Source organism: Hyaena hyaena, unplaced genomic scaffold (genome assembly GCF_003009895.1).
Source record: "Hyaena hyaena isolate Hyena2069 unplaced genomic scaffold, ASM300989v1 scaffold_137, whole genome shotgun sequence".
Lineage (NCBI taxonomy): Eukaryota > Metazoa > Chordata > Mammalia > Carnivora > Hyaenidae > Hyaena > Hyaena hyaena.
The window spans coordinates 2,651,611-2,673,475 of record NW_024080769.1 but is presented as its reverse complement, the minus strand read 5'-3'; the positions used below and the strand labels follow the sequence as shown (position 1 = coordinate 2,673,475).

The following is a 21,865-nucleotide window of genomic DNA, read 5'->3' as shown; positions in this document are numbered from 1 at the left end:
GCCTCCCGTTAAGTGATGGGGCTCCTCTTAAATTTACTCCCAAGTCCTAAAACCCAAGGACCTTTCTCTGATGATTTATTTTCCTAAAGTCTGCTGAGTTCTGAGGCTGATCAGTGCTCTAGGCTTTGGAGGTCTTGGGGGTGGGATTCTGGGAAAGTTCTTTACATTCAAGCCTTAGTAGCCTCATCTGCAGAACTTGGCTCCAAAAGCCAGCCTTACATCTCTGTGTCTCACGGGGGTCTTAAAGCCAGTTTGTCCCAAATCCAACTCTTGCGCATTACTCCCACCTGCCCCTCTCCCAGGTCCTCCCCACCTCAGCAAAGTCCACCGCCATTTCCTCAGATGCTCCAGCCACACCCAAGGATCAGGCCTGCTTTCGCCTGTGCCCTTACTCCCGCTAACAGTGCCTAAACAAGAACTGTCCCGTGGCTCACCTTTGCCCACAGGAGCCCATGCCCATCACCACTGGCTCCCATTGGCCATATAATAAAATCCAAACTCATGTAATGAAACACCTGGCCCACAACGACCCCCAGGATCTGACCCCTTCCTTGAATACCTCTCTTCCCTGCCCACAGGGCTCACCACATTGGCCTCTTGACTGTCCCTGAAGCCGCCGAGCCTCTGCGCCTGGCTTCCTCAGCCTGCTCTCTTCCCTCCAGAATTCACTGCCTTCCAGCCACAGTCCCTAATCACCCTGTTTGTTTCTCCTGCTAGGCAAGAACCAAAAGTGGCCTTGCTTACGCCTTCACCTCCAGCATCCAGGACAGCAGCTAACACTCAGTAGGTGCTCAGTAAGTGCTTGTTGAGTGAGTCCGTGGCTGAAGAAGTGACTGGGGGAAGCTGAAAGTTGACTGGCTCTTCCACTAGAGAGGACGCCTAGTGGGGCAGGGCACTTACTGATCAGCCCCCTGGGCCTGGGGTTCAGGGAAGTTAAACCGCTTATTTCACTGTGCTATGGAGAGGTGGAGCCAGAATTCAAATGCAACTCTATTTGACTCCAAAGTTCACACTCCCCGCCACAGCAAACCAGGGGAAGAAGGCAAATGTGTTGGAGGAAAGGAAGATGGGTTGGCAACCAAACAGGGACAGGAATTGGAGCATTTTCCCCAAATCCCCTCAGTCCCTTCCATTTTGCCAGCCGATTCCTTTAGAGGGGAGATGTCGACTTCTCCCTTTCAGAAGCCTTTGCAGAACTGCTGAAGTACCTTTCTTTTGGCTGAGAGAAGGCCCCATCAGGCACTACTTTATCATTCCATCTTGACCTCAGAGGAAAGAAAGGGAAACCAACTGAGCTGAGAACCTGCCCCACCCCCAGAGCTGTTATCTTGCTGAATCTGCAGCATCTCTCATGAGCAGAAGTATATTTTGAGCCTGATCTCACAAAAAGAGGAAACTGAGCTCAGAGACCTTAAGTGGCTGGCCCAAGGTCACACAGCTAGTCAGTGGCCCAGCTGAGATTTAACTTTGAGATCCGTACCCCCCAGTCCATGCTTTTTTGCATTACACCATAGCAATCTCTGGGACCTGTCTCCTCAAAGGGCAGGGGTGCAACAACTTCTTCCCTCCTTTGAGGGGCTAGTCCCTCACTGAGAAGCTGGCCCAGGGGTGCATTGGGTCACAGAGCCAGCCGGTGGTTTATCTGGGGAGTCACACCCAACTCCTGCTCCTGGTATTTGAGGCTCTTTGTAAACTGCAGCCACATTGTCTCTCCCACTCACTTTCCGACGGCCTGTTACTGTCCCTCCCATTCCTTCAGTCTGCGTAGACTGGACGGTCGACTTGACGTTGTCAGTCTACCTCATTTCCCTCACCAGAAAGTGCCCCTCCTCTCTTTCCACCCACCCTGACCCCTTCCTTCAAGGCCCAGTCCCTAAGAAGTGCCTTGATGCCCTTCTACACACACCAGTCTCTGGCCTCTCCTCCATCACTAACTGCCCCCCACACCACCACCACACACACACCATCTGCTCCTGCAGCTCAGAGCAGACCCCTTCCCTGCTCCTCATTAACTATGAGATGTAAAAGCTGTACTTAACTGAGGGCTGATCACGTGCCAGCCACTGCAGGCTAAGCAGCTTAGATGAATTAACTCATTTCCTCACCACAGAACCTTAAGAAACTGGTGCTATTATTTTCCCCATTTGGTAAATTATAGGACAGAGTTTAAATAACTCTCCCAAGGTCACACAGCTTCTGGCGACTTCCTCATTGCCTCCAGGCTGAAAACAAAGTGCAAGGAAGTCCCACGGAGTTCTTTGGATCTCTCTCGGCCCTGCACCTTGCAGGAACCCCATCTCTCCCCACTCTCCTGAGCCCACAGTGCAATTTGCAGCCATCCGGAGCTATTAACAGTTCCTGGAGCCATCAAGGCTCTCACCATTCTCTGCCTTTGTCCATGATCTCTCTCCACCTGGGGTCCCAGTTCTATGAAGTCTTCCCATTAGCCCTCTCCTCTTTCCTGTTTTCTGCGGCTGTTGTACACCACGTCTCCACTTTTATCAGTTGTTTCTTTGCACTTGTCTGTTGGCCTGTTGGTTATCCTACTGAGAACTCCCCGACAGTAACGAAGTGGCCCTACTAGTAGACTTCGGAACAGAGCCTGTCATGCTGTCCGAGCCAGGACACGTTTTTGAATGAATGCTTACTGCTGCGAATGAGGCCCACTCTCCGTAAACAGGTCCGAGGAGAGAGGCCCGGGTCAGGCCTCGATCGCGGCTCCATCGGGGGAATCCGCGCCCAGGGAAGGCTCGGAGGTTGCTCCGCGGCGGCCGGGTCAGCCCTCTGAGAGGGACCTCGCGGAGCCTTCAGCGCTGGCCGGCAGGTGGGGGCAGGGCGTGGGCGCGGACACACCCCCCGCAGTGCCCCCCGGCTCCCGGCAGGGGGCGCCGCTCCTCCGGCCCACGCCCCGCCGCGCGCCGGGCAGGCCCCCTCGCGCAGGCGCGCTGCCGCGGGCGGAGGATCCGGGCCGCGCTTCCTCTCGCCAGGCCTGCGAGCTTCCTCCCAGCGGAGCCCCGGGCAAGCCGAGCTTGGCCGCCGCCACAGACACCGCCGCCGCCCTCCCGCTCCCGCCCCACCCCGCACCCTGCCCGGGGGGCCCGCCGGGGTGGGGTCCGAGCGGGGCGACCGTCCGGCCGCGCCGCCGTCGGGGCCGTCCCCCAGCCAGCCGTCCCTCCCGCCCCAGCCAGCCTGTGGCCGCCGGAGCCTCTGGGGCGTGGAGCGCGGGGAGCCCCCGCGGCCCCCCGATCCAGCGTCCGGGGCAGCTCCCCGGCAGCCGGCGCGACGTTCCAAACTCGAACCTCGGTGACGGCGTTCGGAAGCGGAACTCTGCCCGGGCCGCGCCGGCTACATTGTTTCCTCCCCCCGACTCCCTCCCGCCCCCCCTTCCCCCGCCTTTCTTCCCTCCCCGACCCGGGCCGCGCGGCCATCCCCCTGCCTCTGTCTGGCCGTCCCTCCTCCCCCTCTCTTCGCACCAATACCTCTTTGTACCGCACCCCCCGGGGACCCCTGCGCCCCTCCCCTCCCCCCTGGCCGCATGGACCGTCCCGCAGGCCGCTGATGCTGCCCGCAGCGAGGTGGCCCGGACCGCAGTGCCCCGAGAGAGGTAAGTGCTTGGAGGGCCTGGAGGAGGTGGGCGTCCGAGTGCTTCTCGAGGGGATGAGGGTGGAGGTCGCGCGTCCCGCTTCTGTTGCTTCCGTTGCAGCTGCGGTCACGTCCACTCCCATCCCCCACCTCCCTTACCCCTCCTTCCCGGGTTCGAATTCTCCCGGGAGTCGCTGTCAGCCTGTCTGGGAGGGGAGCTCACTGGGGAGGTACTGCCCAGTGAGCCCCACAGACTTGTCTCGGGCCACTCCGAGTCCGTCCCCTCCTCTCCCCGCCGTGTTGGGGCTGGCTGGAGTCTAGAAGGAGGGGGCACCATGGGCCAGGGCCCTGGAGAATGGGCACTTTGCCGTTCCCTGGCCTGCCTTGTCCTGCATCTTCCCTCATCCCCCCCCCGCACCCCCCCACCGAGGAGCCAGCTGGCTCTAGGAAGCCCAGGGCCCAGCCACCTCCCTCGAGCCTGCCAGAGAGGTTGAGCCCGTCTGCCTCCCAGAAGACCAGGCCTAAGCCAAGGGACCTGTGACCCTTGGGTGGGGAGACTGGGCAGGGCCTCTGTGTGGGTGGACGTGACACTGGGCATCGGGACCATGCCCCCACCTCCTGGCAGCATGGTCAACTCATTCTCCCAGGCTCCTCAGGGCCCAGGCCAGGTGTCAGGAAGAGGCGTGTCCAGCCACCAGATCCTTGGAACTTAACTGGGGGTTTACCTCTCCTCCCATTTTGTGGACCAGGGTAGTGAGGCTCAAAGGGGGAAGTTGCTACCCTAGGCCTCTGGCAGAGCCAGGCTGTCTGTCCGTTCATCCTCTGCTCTACGGAGCTGGACTCTTTTGGATGGAGGGAAACCAGACAGGGATCTTCACCCACCAAGGACCCTAAGCCCCCAGCCTGACCTAAAGGACCTTGGGGGGTAAGCACGTGCTTCCCTGCAGAGGGCTTCCGGCCCCAGCTCTGCCTGGGTCTGGGCTCAGGCAGCATCGGCACTGCCCATGGGATTTCCCCTTGGTGCCTGAGGCTGGGTCACTGACAGCATGTGGTGGGAGAGGGGCACCTTGTCTGGGGTGGCGCTGGTGCTGAGTTGAAACGGCCTGGTAGTCAGTTCTGACCCAACCTCCCCACACGTTTGGTCCAGCTGGCACAGAAGCAGCCAAGTTCAGAACATGAATGGGATCCGGATGGGGAAGGTGAGAGCCCTGTTTCCACACCCTTGGCATAGGACTGTTGTCAGAGTGGGGACACCCACGGGGCCAGTGTCTTTTCTTGGAGGGGTCCCAGCAGGAACAGGGCAAGGGCAGCAGGAGGAAGGCTGGGAGTGTAGCAGGAGCTTCTTGCTCCCTGGAAGGGTGGGAGGTTCCTTGGAGGATGCTGAGCTGTGTCTGGGGCCCCTTCGGGCCACTGGTAGTTTCATCCTGCTCAGGACTCTGCTCTTGATGTCGAGTTTTTTTCCAGTTGCCCCAGCATGCTTGGTGGAGAGGACCCAGGTGTGGCTCACCCAGCCCCACACTCAGCCCTAACTTCCTTTCCAGCCTGGGGCTGAGGCCTGACTGTTGGGCACCTTATACCAACTGTGAGCTGTGTGGATGCGGCCCCAGGGTCCCAGAGCCTTGTAGAAAAGGGGTCTGGCTTCGGGCTAGCACATGTGCAGAGATGTGGTTTTTATCTGGTGAGCTTAGTGCCTGCCTCCCTCTCAGAAGCGCCTGCTCTTTTCTGTGTTGGGTCAGGGGCAAGGAAGGATCAAATAATAGTCTCCAGGGCCGCTGCAGAGGCCACCAGGCCCCAAGAGGTTGAGCCACCATGGAGCAGCCCAGAGCAGCAGGCAGGGGTGGGGGCCCATCCACAGTGTGATCCAGCTGCCCAAACAAGCTGCCCGCTGGCCTGATCAGGCAGAACGGCCTGGGTCCAGTTCTGGACCCTACCATTTGAGGCCTTTGAAAGCCTTGACACAGAGTCCCCAAAGAAAGGTGTGGTCTGGGAAAGAGAAGGCAGGGAGAGACCCTGAGGTGCCTGAGAGGCTGATTCCATATCAGTATGGCCACCTGGCAGTAGAAGATGTCCCCAGACCTCAGGGCCAGAGCTGGGGGGCAGGAGGGTCCCAGGGAAGCATATCTGATCTCGTGAGAAAACTACGAATGGATTACTTTCTTAATGCATAAAGTAACAAAACAGCATTAATCACCATTGCTTCACCAGTGGCGACTGTTTGCATTTTGGAATTCCCTGCCCATCTTTTCCTGATTTTTTTTTTTTTCCCTTCATCGCTGTTGTCATTTGAGTATGCGCGCCATGACACCTTTCTTCACTTAATTCTGCGTTTCTGGGCATTTTCTCTGTCTGTGTAACTTCACCTCTAAGAAGCTACATGGTGTTCCAAATAGCTCTGCTGTAGCAGCCTCACCCAAACCCTCGTACTAAGCGCGCACATCGCTGTTTCCCATCTGTCGCCACTGTCACTGTTGTTACTACAGGCCCCAGAGCAGCCTGAGGTATTGGAAAGAGTGGGCAGCTTGGCACCCACCCGATGTTCCAGGCCGGGCTATGCCATTTAGGCTGGCACAGAGGGGCCTCGGACAGGTCACCCTCTGAGATGGGGTTCCTTTATGCACACAAGATCGGGGGCAATGCCTGGGCCAGGGGCCATAAGAGAGGAGTATGAGCTGACTCACTGAAGTACTAGAAAGTACCTGGTGCAGCCCCGGCTCCCCGGTAAGCACTTTGTAAGGAAAGGTTAACGTTCGCAGTGGACCCAGTGCAGGCTGCCTCAGTGTGTGGGGGTGATGCCCAGGCCAGGGTTGGCTGGGGGCTCGCCCAGCAGGGGGCTTTGCCCATGGACCCCTTCTGAAGCCCTCTTGTTCCTGAGGTATTGGGCTCTGTTGGGCTGTGCCCTGTCCCAGCTCCCTGCCTTGTCCCCTCCCTGTCACCACGCGGTTGGCTGGTCCAGGTCACAGACCTGGCCCTAGGAAGATGGGCTACTGGTTGGTTTCTGGGGCCTGGCCCTCCCCATCCCTCTTTGCCAGCGCCAGAGCTGACAGGACAAGGTCTGCTCTCCGAGAGCCCGGCCGCCGCCTGCCCCTAGCTTCTGCTGCTTCCTGGGCCACCCCTGAATTCCCCCGGTGGAGACAGAGGCCTACTTTCCCTGGGAAAACCAAAACTTGGGCAAGGAGCCCAGGCCTCCTGAGCCCCAACCGAGGGATGGCATGTCAGCCTTGTCTCCCTACCCTGTCCCAGTGGTGGGGGGAAGGGAAGAAAACTGGAGGTGGGGGTGGGGCGGGGATGCCAGCCTCCCAGATGAGAGCTGGAAGGAGACATGGATGGCCCACAGATCACCGGGGACGCTCCGTGTGTCAGCAGCCTCCTCTTCGGCAGGTGTCCCAGGTGTGACCTGAGCACATACTGCTGTGGTACCCCCTGCTCCCTCTTCTGCTTCTGTGGAGACAAGAGTAACTGGGAGTACCCTCCTGGGCCACCCCATGGGCAGAGGGAGGAAATCAGTCTCAACCTGGCACTCCTGGGCCCAAGAGACCAGAGCCCCAGATGACCCTAAAGTAGCCCAGGGCTAACGTAGGCAGGAGGCCTTCCCCCAGGTGGGCCATTCAATACACAGATCCCCAGGCACATGATCTCAGATTCTAGCCGCTAGACTTGTGCCTGCGGAGTGTCTCCCTCCCTCCCGCCTGGTCTCGGCCCAGGGGAAGTGGGCATTACAACTGCCCTCCTGTCCCACAGCCTGGGCTGGGATGAGGTCACAGGGTGGGGCCCCCTCCAAGATGCTAGCCTGGCTGGGGCAAGCCCTTTGGGTGTTTCTCATTCCCCCTGCCTTATTTGGGGACAGGATGGGTGGAGGAGCAGGCTGGCCCCCATGCCAGGCAGGGAGCACTGCCTCCCTTCCTCCTCTCCTGTGGGTCCCTTCATTTGAGGGCTGGAAATAGAATCCGCTAAGTAATGATTAAAGTCAAATTCAGACCTAAAAATAAAGAGCTGGTAAAGGAAGAGCTAGTGTGCTCCCTGTGTGGTTGAGGGGAGAAGTGAGCAGGGCGAGGCTAGCTCCCAGGGCCAAGCCCCTGCTTCCCAGGAGAGGCCAGAGCCCACGGCGGGGTGGGGGGGATCGGGAGTCCTCCACCAGCCAGGGGGCATCCCTTTTATCCGGCGTCATGCAGGCTGCACCAAACAGGCAGGCTGGCGGGACCAGGGAGAGAACCCCACTTTTCCTGTGGGGAGACTGAGGCCCAGAAGGGGAAGTGTTTTGTCCAGCCACTGTCCAGGAGCGCCCCTCGGCAGGCCCCCAGGGACCTGAGGGCCCCTCGCAGCCCAGCCTGCCCTTTCTGCCTGCTCAGTTTCTCTTCCTGGTTTTGAGGTACTGCGATGAGAGGCGCCTCTCATCACACACTAGCTGTGTACGCCTCGGCGGGGCTGGGCCTCCAACCGCAGCTTCCCTCCGTCCCCCTGCTCCCCACACCCGCCCCTTCCTGGGCCCAGAGCTGCAGGAACAAGCAGAAGAGAGGCGCCCCCCTGCCCCTGCTACACAGTTGGAGGCCTTGTGGGCGGTGAGAACCTGGCTGTCAGCTGACGCCTGCCCGCCCTGCCTGCCCGCCTGGCTGCTGTTGCTCCTTGGCCCTGGCCAGCCCCACACCTGGTCTTGACCCAGGCCCTTCATCCTGTGCTGGCATCTCGTGCTGTCCACGCCACAGGGAGACTGGAGGGTGGAGTGAAGAAGACCCTGAGGGCCCCCCTGTTAGCCAGTAGAGACTCAGAGAGGAGTCAGGGGAGGCCTGTGGTTCCACTTCCTGGCAGGGCTGGTGGGAGCTCAGAGGCTGGGGAGCTGCGTAGGCTGCAGCAGCCGGGAGGGCTTCCTGGAGGGGAAAGGCCATGAAAATCAAGAAGTGTTTGAGTTCCTTGCTCAGAGCTCTGCCTTCTATAGGGTTGCTGGCTTCTCTAGTTGCTGTGTGGCTGTGGACAGACTCCTGGCCTCTCGGGGTGACGCAGGATATGACAGACGAGCAAGGATTGGGCACACATGTCATTTCTGCTTCCCAGAGCGGAAGGCCGAGCTCTAGGCCGACCTCCCTTCAGCCACCTGCTCTTTTTCAGAGGATCTTCCGTCCTGCCCAAGGAGAGGCTGGGGGCTTCTCTCCTGACCAAGTTCAGGCAGATCTTAGTTCAAATCCCTGCTCTGCCCCTTGAAAGGTGGGTGACCTGTCAGCCTCATTCCTCCTCCTCTGTCAAACAGAGATGAACAGTAGAACCTCACAAGAGTTTTTGAGGATTAAATAAGTAACACAGGGTTGGCTCCGGGGGCTCTCATCCCATGCTTTCATTTTTACAGAGCTTCCTGTGGGGGGCGGGGGGGTCCTTCATGTTGGGCCCCGTAGCTTTACCTTCTGAGCTGTGTGTTCTGTGGGTCCCAGTTCTGAGGTGGAGAGACCAAGAATCTGGAGGGCACACTTCTTAGATGGTTCATGAGTCTCTGGCCCTCCGTCCCCCCACCTGTAATGTGCATAAGAGACTTCATGGTAGGGGCCAAGGACACTCATCATCTTTACGTGTTTGTTGGAGGTCAGTGCTGAGAGACTATATGTAAATGTAGGCAAATGGACACGCAAAGTCTATAGCCTGTGCTGGGGGGGTGGGAGGACAGAGGCCTGTGTTGGGGCCCTCGGGAAGCCCCAAGTCCCTGCTGCCCAGTGCATGTAGGTAATTAGGCTCCTGAGCGGTAATTAGAAACCTTTCTGGGCCGGGAGTGTCAGCTTCAGGCCGCAGCGGTGACTGGGGGAGGAGGCTCCCCATTAGCTTTCTGTAACCCCAGCCCCCACCTCTCCCCCAAACCGCTAGATGGGATTTCCGGTCCCACAAGCCACTGGAGGCAGGAAAAAGCCAGCGAGTTGCTGTAATTTAGTTTTAAACATTTGTCAGCCATTAAACTCACCCCTGCCCCAAGGGTGCTGAAGGCTGAGGGAGGCCCAGGGCTAGGGAAGGGGAGGGGGGGAGCGTCAGGCAGCACACTCTGGAGCCAAAGTGGGGCCATCCTTCCAGCTCTTTCCTGACCACCAGGAGGTTTAGGCATCTCCAAGGGTCTTGTGCCAAATTCTGCAGTCCCTGACCCTGAGACATGCGCAGTGGGTATGCTGAGGGCTCTGGACTGCCTGCCTGGGTTGGTGGGAACCCTCCAGCCCTCCAGCCTGGTATGTGGCCCGGGGGCATCACGGTGCCCTCAGCCTGGGTGTCCTTTGCAAAACTAGAGGTGGGGCTGATTTTACTGCTGCCAAACCAGCCCGACTGCCGGTGGTGCCCCGCCCTACTCAGGTGCACTGCTCTTTCAGAGGGGCGTGCCCACATTTGGAAATTCAGTTTTACTTCTTATCTGTCCTGTGACTGGTCAGAACTTCCGGGCTGGTTCAGAGCCTGTGTGGACTCCCACCCTGAGCTTTCTTCTGCCTTAATTAACTCCCTCCGTATCCCAGTTTTGGAAGCTTAATCCTGGCCTGGTCTAGCACATACCACCTCCCAGTTGCTTTCACTGAAATCCTCCCAGGTCCCGTCCCCTTCTTCCTGGAAGCCTTCCCGGGTTGCCCCCATCTCTCCTGTCTGTTGGGGCACTGAGCATACCTGGCCATGTCTGGTAGCTAGGTGGACAGAAGCAGGACGGCATTTTGGTGGTGGCCCTGGACCGGGCACAGAGAGAGATGAGTGGAGTTCTTAGAGCCCGCTGGAGTCTGATGGGCCCTTTTCTCCTCCTGTCCATTCGGGCCCACCAGGCAAGGGGCTCGTTGCGCAGGGAGGCTCCCAAAACCCCAGCTCAAATAATGTGAAGGCATAGGGGACATGCCTGTTGCTCTGGCGGCCACCCCTGCCCCCCCCCCCCCCAGACACTCCAGCTGGGTCCTCTGGCAGGACCGAAGTCTCTGGGGGCCATGGGGTCCCTTGTGCACTTCCCTTTTCGGTGGGTATTTTTAGATGGGTGTAAACAGTTACTGAAGGCTCCCACGCCCCATTAGGCAGTGGAGTTTTGGTGGGGGGGGGCAGGGCTAGGAGCCCCTTGACCTGCCCTGGCCTTGACACATGACAGACTGTAAGGGCCACAGCTGCCCCCAGGGCAGGGAAAGGGCAACCCGGGAGTTTCTGGGCTCCCAATTCTCCTTTCTTCCCCCCTCCGCTCCAGCCTCTGCTCCCAAGAAAGGCCTGCCCGGAGGCTGCAGCCACTGACCTCAGTGCTTGGGCATAATGCCCGGCCTGTTCCCAGGACCCCAGCACAAGGGCTGCTGGGAGCAGGGTTTGGGGCAGGAAGTCCGAGTGAAGCGCTGACTTCACAGAGTTCCAGAGCCCCCTGTCCCCTAGTCTGTGGGTGTGGTGACAGCTGCTGTCCCTTTGGGGTTAAATATAGGCCCATTAGTTATGGGACCTCGGTATGATGCAACCAGCCTAGCTTCTCCTTTCCTTTGTTGGTTCATTCATTCACTTAGCACTCATTCACCGAGCAGCCACTCTGGGCTCAGCCCTTTCTGGGGACATGAGTCAGCTCCCGGCCTTCCCCCTGCAGAGCTACCAGGCCAGGATCAGGGAGTTTCTCACTGGAGCGCAGGGAGGCCTGAGAGGCCGTGGAGGCCTGGGGCAACCAGCACAGCCAGGGAGCTAAGGAGGCTCCTGGTTCAAAAAGTGATTTATTTTCAATCTTCTTTTTAGGGGGAAGTCAGTAATAGATACATGTGGTTTAAAAAAAAATCAAGAAGGACAAAATAGCAAATACACAAAGTAATTTTCCCTTAAACTTGACTCCCCCTTCAGATCCCAGAGGCAACCCCTGTTGTCAGTTTTCTCTTTCAAAGATAAAATGTGCATGTCTGAGTCCGGGGGTGACTCGTATGTCCGCTTGAAAGACACAACTTGTAGCATAACATGGAAGATGGGTGTCCTGCCCCTTGCCTTTTGTCACAGCCTTTAATGTGGAGTGTTCCAAACCTACTAAAAGGCTAAGTAGGAGCCCCTGGCCAGCTCAGTCCGTAGAGCACGCGACTGTTGATCTCAGGATTGTGAGTTCGAGCCCCACGTTGGGAGTAGAGATGGCTTAACAAAAAGATACTGGTAATAGTAAAATAAAAAGCTGAAATAATAGTATAATGAATACCCATATATCCTTTACCCAGATTCACCAGGTCCTACTGTTTTACTGATTTGGTACCTCTTTTGTATACCTGTGTGTGTGTGTGTGTGTGTGTGTGTGTGTGTGTGTGTGTGGTTTTTTGCTAGTTCAAGTGTCAGTGTGGGTATCTCATCTTTCATTTCTAAGTACTTTAGCAAGCCGTGAACCTCTTACATAATCACAGCACCACGATCACACTTAAGAAAATTAACATTAAAATTCCATAATATTACCTAACACTTCCATTTTCCTAACTGTCCTCAAATGATTTTTATAGCTACTATTTTTTCCCTCTGAGCCAGAATCCAGTTTAGGATCATTCATTGAATCTCGTTGTCTCTTTCTCCTTTTTTTCCAGCTTTTCCCAAGGTGTGACTGACTTAAGATGTTGCATAAGTTTAAGATGTACAGGGTGATTATTTACCTGTATTACTAAACAATTGACCACTGTAAGGTTAGTTAACACCTCCTTCACCCCACATAAATACCATCTTGTTGTGTTGTCCTATTTCTTTTCTTCCTTTTTTTTCTTTTTTAATGTTTTATTTATTTCTGAGAGAGACAGAGAAACAGCATGAGCAGGGGAGGGTCAGAGAGAGAGGGAGGCACAGAATCCAATGCAGGCTCCAGGCTCTGAGCTAGCCATCAGCACAGAGCCCAATGTGGGGCTTGAACCCACGAACTGTGTGATCATGACCTGAGCTGAAGTCGGACACCCAACCGACTGAGCCACCCAGGCGCCCCGTGTTATATTTCTTTGGTGTTCCGTTTAATCTAGAACATTCCCCAGCCTCTGTTCGTGTGTCTTGTCCTTTATGACATTAACTTCAGGAGGCCGAGCCAGTTGCCGGTGCCGTGCCTAACTGCATCTTCCCGATTTGAGTCGGGGTGACCGGCTCCACGGGACTGCCACCCCGGGGACACTGCCCTGCTCGGTGAATCCTCCGTGTTGTTCCTCTCGCTGTGGCTGATGCTTAATTCGGTCACCTGGTTGACAAGGTGTCTGTCAGACCTACCTGCTGTGCAGGTGCTTTTTCTTCTTTCTGATTAATCCGTGGGGTGGTCTTTGGAAGCTGTGTCACTGTCTCGTTCCCCACAGCAGCTTGTCCTTCGGTGACTTGAACCGGAGGGTGCTCTGTGTCAGCACCTGAAGGTCTGTTTGCACCCTGTCACCGCTGGAACTGTCATTACCTTTTAGGGATATCTGGCCATATTACTTGGTCCCTTATGGATGAACGCAAAAGCTTGTTTCGCGATCTCTTGCTACCACAGACGGTTCCATGGGGGGTTTTAGGCCCATGTGAAACAGAAGCGATTCCTCATCTGCACCCCGGGGGCCGAGAGGAGGTTCCTTGGGCAGAGAGGAGGGAGGGAGTAGAAAGGGAGCACCAGGCAGGGAGTTGGAAACAGCAGGTGAGACACAGATCTGGCGGAGGTGCTGGATAGCCAGCAAGTCCAAGAAAAGCCAGGTGACTCCCCCAAGGTCACACACACGGCACGCTGGTGGCAGAGCCAGGACCGGGACTCAGAGCCCCTGACTCCCAGGGGTCTGTGCTATCTCTACACAAAGTAGCATGAAAGCAGGTCACAAAACCTGGAAAGGACCCCTGTGTACCTGGTCCAGGCCAAACTAGAAGCCTGAGTCCCTTGGAGTTCCTCCTAGCCGTCTGGCTCTTAGTCTCTGACCTGGATGGGGATGGCCCCGAGACCCTCAGGGTCTTAAGGAGGACCGCTGAGCCACCCTGGGCTCGCAACTTCACGGGGTGGGGGGGGGGGGGGGGGGGGACTGCCAGAGAGAGCCCACGGCTTGCAGTGTTCTCTCAGCACATCTGTGCCGAGGCAGGCCTGTTCCTGGTGCCAGGAGGTGCAGCCCCGGTTGCTGCAGGGTTATCCCTAACCCCATGTATGGATGGAAAAACTGGTCCCAAAGTCCTTGCCGGTAGAAAAAAGGAGAGGAGTCCATTCCTTCCCTGCTTTCCAGATCTGTGGCTGTCATAGCCCAGCCCCTCAAGGAAGCCCACCCTGACCACTCTAGCCATTCTTGCCCCTCCTTGGAGCACCGCATGCTTCTCTCCTCCCCTGCACTGTACTTTTTCTAGGCCAGTGTGGCCCTGGGCGTGGTGCTCCTGGGGCGTGGTGCTCCCGGGGCTTGGGGATCTGACTCCTGAGCAGGGCATGATGCTTACTGGAGGAGTAAACCTCAGGCAAGGCCACCTTGCCTCTTGACCTCGCTCAAGGTCCTCATCGGTAAAATGAGGGCGTCAGTTGCCACAACTTGCCAAGGACGGGGCCTGGCACAGAATAAGTGCTCAGAAAATGGGGCCTGTTATTATTTTTATTATTATCCTCAAGTCAGTGGGGAGGCGGCGGCAGCAGCTGCAGGCCGGGAAGGGAGTGTTTGCAAACTGACAGCCGGGAGGGTGACTAACGGTGCCACAGTCTCCACGCCCTCTGTGCTAGCATAGTGGTGGGGAGTTTGGGGGGGAGGGGTTGGGGGGAGGGGAGGCATGGGGACATGGACAGCTAGCAGAGCCCGTGTTCAGAAGGGCCTGGAGGTCGAGGACCCAGCCAACCCCAGTGGAACCCTATCACCTCTAACGAGCTGTGCGACTTCACACGAGTCATTCAACCTTGTGAGCCTCAGTTTCCGCTTGTGTAAAACGGGGGTAAGACAGGCTCACAGCTCACCACAGCTTGCGGAGCACAGAGCCCAGTGGCTGGTGTCTCACCCCAGCTCAGTCGTTTGAATGTGTTTGATGATGGGGGGAGGTGTCTAGGCTTGGCATGTTAGTGGGCCCCTGTCTCCCTGTGCAGAGGTTGATGGGCTGGCCTCTGGGGACCAGAAGCACTGTGTATCCTGGGAAGAAGGGAAGCAGCTTTGTCTGGAGGAGAGGGAGGGGGTTTACGGCAGGCACTGGGGGAGGCCTTCCCAGTCCAGGGGTCTTCTCTCCCTCCACAGCCTGCTTACGGGGGGGCCTGTCCCTGCCTTCCAGGGTGAGGGATCTGTGGCACAGAAGGGTTGAATCATTCTTCTGAGCTGCACACCCCACAGAGCCAGGTCTGCCTTACTTGAAGACTTGAAGCAGGGGTGAGGCCCGGAGGTGGTGGCGGCACTCTGGCTTCTGCTCTCCTCAGCTGCGTGCTTCTCTGCTAAGGGCCCCAGAAGCAAACCCCGGTTCCCTACATGGTCGCTCAAGGCTCCTACCACCCTGTAGGGTGCATGCCAGGCGGTCCCACCTCCAGAGGGTCCCCTGACGGCAGACGGGTAGGGCGCTCAGATGGTCAGAGTCTGCCTCCCAGACTCCCTCCCTGTGAGCTGGCCAGCCAGTCCCTCACGGTGGTCCCTGTCCGCCCTTGCTCAGCTGCCCCACCACCAAGGGATGCCTTCCCCAGCCAGCCTTCTCACCTTCGAAGCCCTCTGCCCATTAGGGCTTGGCTCTGGGGCTCCCTCCTCCAAGAAACCCGCCTACACCCTGCAGGCCTTGCTCGCCTGATACCCCACCCCCACCCCACACCCCAGATGCATGCCTGCTGCTGTCTCCTCCCACTGCCTGGCCTGGGGAGTTGGTATTACGGCCTGGGGAAGGTGGTATTACAGCCTGGCCCTCGACCTGGTCCGTCTTGTCACATGAGCCTGGGAATGGGGCTCGTGGAGTTTTTCTTCTAACACACTGTACCCATGGAGAAGTCCTTGGCCCTGTCTATGCTTCACTTGCCTCAGTTTCCCCATCTGTAAAAAAAGAACAGTAGCCCCAGCCTCTCTACTTCCTGAGACAGGTACACGGGGGCTCCGGGCTTTGGGAAAATGCCAGCTGTCCAGGGAGCTCCGAGGGGGGCCGCAAAGTATGTATCAAAGTGTATATGTGTGGGATGGATCAGCTTGCTGCCCCTGGGGCGTGCATTGGCTGGGGTAACTTTTTTGGAAGGGCTCGACTTTATTGAAGTAAACTCCTACACCAAAAAGTGTGCCAATCGTAAGGGTGCCACAGAGAGAACTCCCCCTCCCAAGGGCACTTGCTGTCGTGCACCGTGGATTTGGTGTGTGCAGTGTGAACGGGACCAGGACCACACAGCGTGCTCTTCTGTCCGGTGTCTCAATTACTACGACCCAGGAACGTGTCCTTGTTCCTGCACATCCACTGCTGCGCGGCGCCCCTCCCCCTAACCGTGCCAAAGCTTACCCAGCTGACTCTTGACGGGCATCTGGGCAGTTCCCAGCGTGAGGCTGGTAACAACTCAGCCCATTTCAGGGGACACTGGCCCTGCTTTCTCTTGCCTAGATGTAGGTTGACTAGGCCGTGAGGTGGGTGTACATTTGGCTACAGACCCACTGCCTGGGCACATTTTTATAGACAGAGGAACTGCGAGGCCCACAGAGAACAAGTGATTTTCCCAGGTTGCACTGCACCTTCACCAGGTTTGCAGAGCGGTCCTGGGCTCCCCTCCCCCACAGACCACATAACTCACATCCGGGCCTGGGACTTGTGGGGCGGGTGGCACTGGTGCAGCTCACCTCCAGAGCTCCTTTGCCTGTGTTGGCCATTCAGTTGGGCTGTAAGGCTCCCCAGGGGCTTGGGGTCCATGACCCCTCTGTCCCTGGGGATCCTCCACCTTTGTGCTCCTGCTTCCTCCCTATCCAGTGCTCTCAGCCTGCTGAGACTGGAGAGGATGGCCCTTGCCCAGCTCCCAGCTGTAGAGGCCTTTGGTACCTGTTCACCATGCTGCAGGGAAGGGGTGCGAGCTCCTCCGTGAGTCAGGGAGGCTGGCTCCTCATACCCCTCCTCAATCTTCCCCTTCTCCCTGCAGCTCTCATGGTACCAAGTGACAGGTCGGCCTTCCTGTGACACGGGGACGCCAGATCTTCTGAGAAGATGTCAGCAATACAGGTACCATGGGGGCGGGGGTCTAGGGCAGTTGAGGGGGAGCCGAGCTGAAGAGAGAGAATGGGGGTCACAGAGACCTGCTCCCCTTTTCCCAACCCTGGCTTTCAACAAGGGAAGGCTCTAGGGTGCACTGTTAGACCCAGGGCCCTCAATGTGGGAGTACCGATCTGGGGGCGATGGGGGAATCTCAGCTGGAAGGCCCCCAGATCTCTCAGGGGGAGGGCCACCTCACCCAGGCTCACAGAGGCCAACCAGGAGGCGGTGACTTCAAGAGTGGGTGGGCAAGTGGGTGGAGATGGGCCCCTGGGCTGCATCCACCCGCCCACCTGTTGCCTGCCCTGCAGGCCGCTTGGCCCTCCGGTACAGAATGTATTGCCAAGTACAACTTCCACGGCACTGCCGAGCAGGACCTTCCCTTCTGCAAAGGAGATGTGCTCACCATCGTGGCCGTCACCAAGGTAATGAGGGACCTCACATGCCCACACCTACCCCCTCCCATCTCTGGATGTTCCTGCTGGGTCCGGGCTCCCCTGAAGGGGACGGTAGCCTGAGAGTGTGTCTGGGCTGCCCTCCCGCCAGGACCCAAACTGGTACAAAGCCAAGAACAAGGTGGGCCGTGAGGGCATCATCCCAGCCAACTACGTCCAGAAGCGGGAGGGCGTGAAGGCAGGCACCAAGCTCAGCCTCATGCCGTAAGTACTGCTCACTCCCCCAACTGCAGTCGGGGTCTCCCAGTCCGGGGAGGAAGGAAGACGAGAAGCCCTGGCTCCCCTAGAAGATTCAGGAAGACAGAGGCAAGAGTAGGGGGTGGAATCTGTGAAGGCTTCTCAAGATGAAGGGAAGGGTGTGGGTGTTGGACCTCAAAGATGGGGGGTGGGCCTGGGAGGAGGATCAAAAGAAGAAGGATGGGAAGCAGGAGATGAGGGCCTCTGATAACCTGACTGCGCCGGTGGGGGCCGTGGCCCGGTGCCAGCCGGAGGGGGGGCTCCTGCGGAAAGTGGAGCCTGACAGGTACTCGGAGGGGTCAGTACCCTTGAGCCACCATGAGCCCCGGCCTGCCCCCACCACCCAACAGCTGGTTCCATGGCAAGATCACGCGGGAGCAGGCAGAGCGGCTTCTGTGCCCGCCGGAAACAGGCCTGTTCCTGGTGCGGGAGAGCACCAACTACCCCGGGGATTACACGCTGTGTGTGAGCTGTGACGGCAAGGTGGAGCACTATCGCATCATGTACCACGCCAGCAAGCTCAGCATTGACGAGGAGGTGTACTTCGAGAACCTCATGCAGCTGGTGGAGGTGAGCCAGAGCACCCGGCACGACCCCGCCACTTCAGGCCACGCGGCCTCAGGCACGTGCGGCCTCTGGGAGCCTGCGTTTCCTCACGCCGTGAGGAAGCACCTGCTATAATGCCCCCACGGGCCAAGTGGCACTATGCCCCACTTCACAGGCCAGGAAGCAGAGGTTCAGTGCAGTTAAGGGCCCTGCTTCAGGTCCCAGTTATAAATTAGAGGTGCCAGGACTAGAATCTGACTCTGTCTAATCCCAGAGCTAGGCCCCTTTCCAGGCACTCTGAACTACATGCCCAAATACGTGTGTGTAAGCATGTCCCCATGAGCTGCACCCTGATGGCTAGGGTCCACCAGGCTCCCACAGGTACGGGGATGTGCCCACATGTCCCTGCAACTCCCAAGGCCCGCTCTGCTAGCCCTGTTCAGGCCACAGCTGGCTTCCCAAGGCCCGCTCTGCTAGCCCTGTTCAGGCCACACTCTCTGCCCCTTCCCCCTGCCAGACTGGCTCGGCCTGTGGCTCAGGAGGGTCCCGGCCACACCTGACTAGAGGCTAGTGTTTGGACTGAGCCAGGGCTTGCTATCTGTCCAGCACTTGGATGTGAGGTGGCATGGGAAATGGGTCACGGATCTGAGTCTGGGCTGCCTTGACCCCTTCCCCAGTGGGAAACAAGGAGCTCTCCCAACCCAGAGCAGCTCCAGGCTGGGTGGGATCGGCCTCCACCGCCCTCTGGTGGTTAGAGCCAGGCGGTGCATGGGAGCTGTTGGCGCTCGGCGGGCTGGCCCTCGAGTGGCTGTCCTGCCCTCCACAGCACTACACCTCAGACGCAGATGGACTCTGTACTCGTCTCATCAAGCCAAAGGTCATGGAGGGCACGGTGGCGGCCCAGGATGAGTTCTTCCGCAGTGAGTGCCATTCCTGCCCCCAGCCCTCCTTGCCTGCCCACCTCCTCCCACCCTGGCACTGCCCCTGGCCCAGAGGCTCTGCACACCTCTAGGGTACTCCACACGTGTGCTCCCGTCTGTGTTTGCTCTGACCCCTGCTCTGGCCTCACCTCTCACTGACCTCCTCCCCCCACCAGGCGGCTGGGCACTGAACATGAAGGACCTGAAGCTGCTCCAAACCATCGGGAAGGGGGAGTTTGGAGGTGAGCAGGAGGGCGCAGCGGCCCTGGGAGGGCCATGGGCCTGTGGGGAGTCTGGGGAACAACCTCGAGCCCTCTTCTCCCAGACGTGATGCTAGGTGATTACCGAGGGAACAAAGTCGCTGTCAAGTGCATTAAAAACGATGCCACCGCCCAGGCCTTCCTGGCTGAAGCCTCGGTCATGACGTGAGTCGGGGCCGAGGGTGGGTGCGGAGGTCACCTGCCAGGGATAGGGAGGAGATGGGGAGGCTTAGCCAGCAGACTGTGAGCACCCCCATCCCGCCCCAGGCAACTTCGGCATAGCAACCTGGTACAGCTCCTAGGCGTGATCGTGGAAGAGAAGGGCGGCCTCTACATCGTCACTGAGTATATGGCCAAGGTGTGCACCTCCCTGAGATCCCACCCCCATCCTGGAGCAGACCGCTTGGGCTTTCCAACTGCCCCTGGCCCCTCCCCACACCCTCCAGGCCCTGCTCCCTCAGGCCCCTCTCCAGCTGAGCTCTGAAATCACCAGGCAGGGCTCAGGTTTTGTCCAGACTCATCATCTATTCCCTAGGACCTCAGACAAGTCATGTTACCTCTCCAAGCCTCAGTTTACTCGTCTGTGCAGTGGAGCTAGTAACCAAGTTTACCTTAGAGATTTGTGAGCTTTAAGGACTAGTGCCTGAGAACTGCTGAGCGCAGTGTCCAGCTGCCAGAATCCCATATTCAGAAGTGATATCCTGACCCCTCCTGGCTCCTTCCCTCCCCTCGCATATTCCCCAAGTGCTTACTCAGCCCCAGCCCACAGTTCCAGAAGGCTAGAGGGCAAGTCTGACCTGTGGGGCCGGTTGGTCCGTCTCTCCTGCCCCAGGGAAGCCTAGTGGACTATCTGCGGTCGAGGGGTCGGTCGGTGCTAGGCGGAGACTGTCTTCTCAAGTTCTCGCTGTGAGTGGAGCAGCACCCTTTGGCGGGGTGGAGGGGAGGGGAGACCCTGCAGGGACCCTGAACTGCTGTGGGAGCCCTGTCTCCCTGCTGTGGGAGGGGACATGTGTCTTGCTCTCTCCCAGAGATGTCTGTGAGGCCATGGAATACCTGGAGGGCAACAACTTCGTGCACCGGGATCTGGCTGCCCGCAATGTGCTAGTGTCTGAGGACAACGTGGCCAAGGTCAGTGACTTCGGCCTCACCAAGGAGGCCTCCAGCACCCAGGACACGGGCAAGCTACCAGTCAAGTGGACAGCCCCAGAAGCCCTGAGAGAGAAGGTGAAGCGGGCCTCCCCCCAGAGCCTGAGGAGTGGTGGACGGGGGTCCTGGGTCAACCCTTCCCCCACAAACCCCTGGGATCTGACTCCACTTCTCCCATCCGCATGGCAGAAATTCTCCACCAAGTCTGACGTGTGGAGCTTCGGAATCCTTCTCTGGGAAATCTACTCCTTTGGGCGAGTGCCTTACCCGAGAATTGTGAGTCGGGTGCTGGGGCCAGGGCATGGCTGGGGCTGATGGTGAGGCTTCGGGCATGGGAGGGACTGGCAGGGGAGGGGGCCTTTCTGGGCCCTGCCTCCCATTCTGAGGCCTAGAAGCCACAGACCCGCCCTGGGGACTTCCAGGCGGCCTGCTGGGCCAGGCTCAGAGGCCCAGGTGTGAAGGGGATCGCTGCAGCGGAGTAAGGGGCCCCTTGGGTGCGGGGCCCCACGTGGACTTATGCTGCCCCCTGCCCACAGCCCCTGAAGGACGTCGTCCCTCGGGTGGAGAAGGGCTACAAGATGGACGCCCCGGACGGCTGCCCGCCCGCCGTCTATGAGGTCATGAAGAACTGCTGGCACCTGGACGCCGCCACGCGGCCCTCCTTCCTGCAGCTCCGGGAGCAGCTCGAGCACATCAAAACCCACGAGCTGCACCTGTGACCGCCGGCCACCGCCCGGGCCGTGGGCCTGTGGGGACTGAACCTGGATAGATCGTGGACCCAGTGCCCCCACTCGCCAGGCCCGAGCCTGAACTGAGCCCAGCGGGCCGGGGGCCCTCTTTCCTCTGACCCAGCCTGTGCCCCCTCTGGCCTCCCAGAGACCCCGCCTGGGCCTGGCACCTTTTCTCATGGACCCGCCTGTGGGGCTCAGGAGCCCTGTGAAGGGCCAGGAAGGGAGGAGGCTGAGGAGCGTGAGGCGGACGCCCCCTACCGCGGTCAGGCTCCCCCTGGCCTCCCATCTCTCGCCTTCTTAGAGTTTTATTCCTTTCTTTTTTTGAGATTTTTTTCCCGTGTGTTTATTTTTTATTATTTTTCAAGATAAGGAGAAAGAAAGTACCCAGCAAATGGGCATTTTACAAGAAGTACGAATTCTTATTTTTTCCTGTCCTGCCCACGAGGGTTGGGGAGACCAGGCCCCTCTCTGGGGGACCCATCAACCCAGCCTTGTTCCCCGTTCCGTGTCCCGTGTCCCGTGTCGCCTCGGTCGCCCCGTGTTTGCGCTTGACCATGTTGCACTGTTTGCATGCGCCCGAGGCAGACGTCTGTCAGGGGCTTGGAGTTCGTTCATGTGCCACTGCCGCCCACCCACCTGCCTTGTGAGACGGAATCGTAATAAACCACTCCATGAGGACTCGCTGCCCAGCCTCGGCGCTTCCTCCGCCGAGCCTGCCTGGCCCGCCCGGCCCCCTGTCCCCGTGCCATCTTGTCCATCCCCCTGTCTCTGTGAGCGGGGCTGTGCTTGCCCTGGGAGTGGAGGAGGGTGGGGAGCACGGCCGGGAGATGTAGCCGCCGCTTTGTGTCAGCTGCACGAGCGAGTGTCCTGTGTCTGCCGTGGGGGGGCTCTCACCTCCCGCCCCCCCCCCCCACCGTCCTGCTGTG

At 58.7% G+C, this 21,865-nt stretch overlaps 1 protein-coding gene across 1 annotated transcript; it reads left to right on the top strand.

Annotated features, from left to right (window-relative positions):
• The first annotated feature begins 3,422 nt into the window (after positions 1 to 3,422).
• Positions 3,423 to 21,622, top strand: CSK (C-terminal Src kinase). The gene is made up of 13 exons (XM_039238224.1): positions 3,423 to 3,604; positions 16,535 to 16,614; positions 16,956 to 17,069; positions 17,191 to 17,303; positions 17,687 to 17,906; positions 18,709 to 18,802; positions 18,979 to 19,044; positions 19,128 to 19,227; positions 19,330 to 19,420; positions 19,895 to 19,968; positions 20,091 to 20,286; positions 20,398 to 20,484; positions 20,745 to 21,622. The coding sequence occupies exons 2-13, from the start codon at positions 16,600 to 16,602 to the stop codon at positions 20,925 to 20,927; spliced, it is 1,353 nt and encodes a 450-aa protein (XP_039094155.1). The 5' UTR covers positions 3,423 to 3,604; positions 16,535 to 16,599; the 3' UTR covers positions 20,928 to 21,622.
• Positions 21,623 to 21,865: the final 243 nt, after the last annotated feature.

Coding starts and splice junctions, on each gene's coding strand:
- CSK (XM_039238224.1), top strand. Junction 18,803..18,978: donor CCAGGATGAGTTCTTCCGCA/GTGAGTGCCATT, acceptor TCCCCCCACCAG/GCGGCTGGGCACTGAACATG. Junction 19,969..20,090: donor TGTCTTCTCAAGTTCTCGCT/GTGAGTGGAGCA, acceptor GCTCTCTCCCAG/AGATGTCTGTGAGGCCATGG.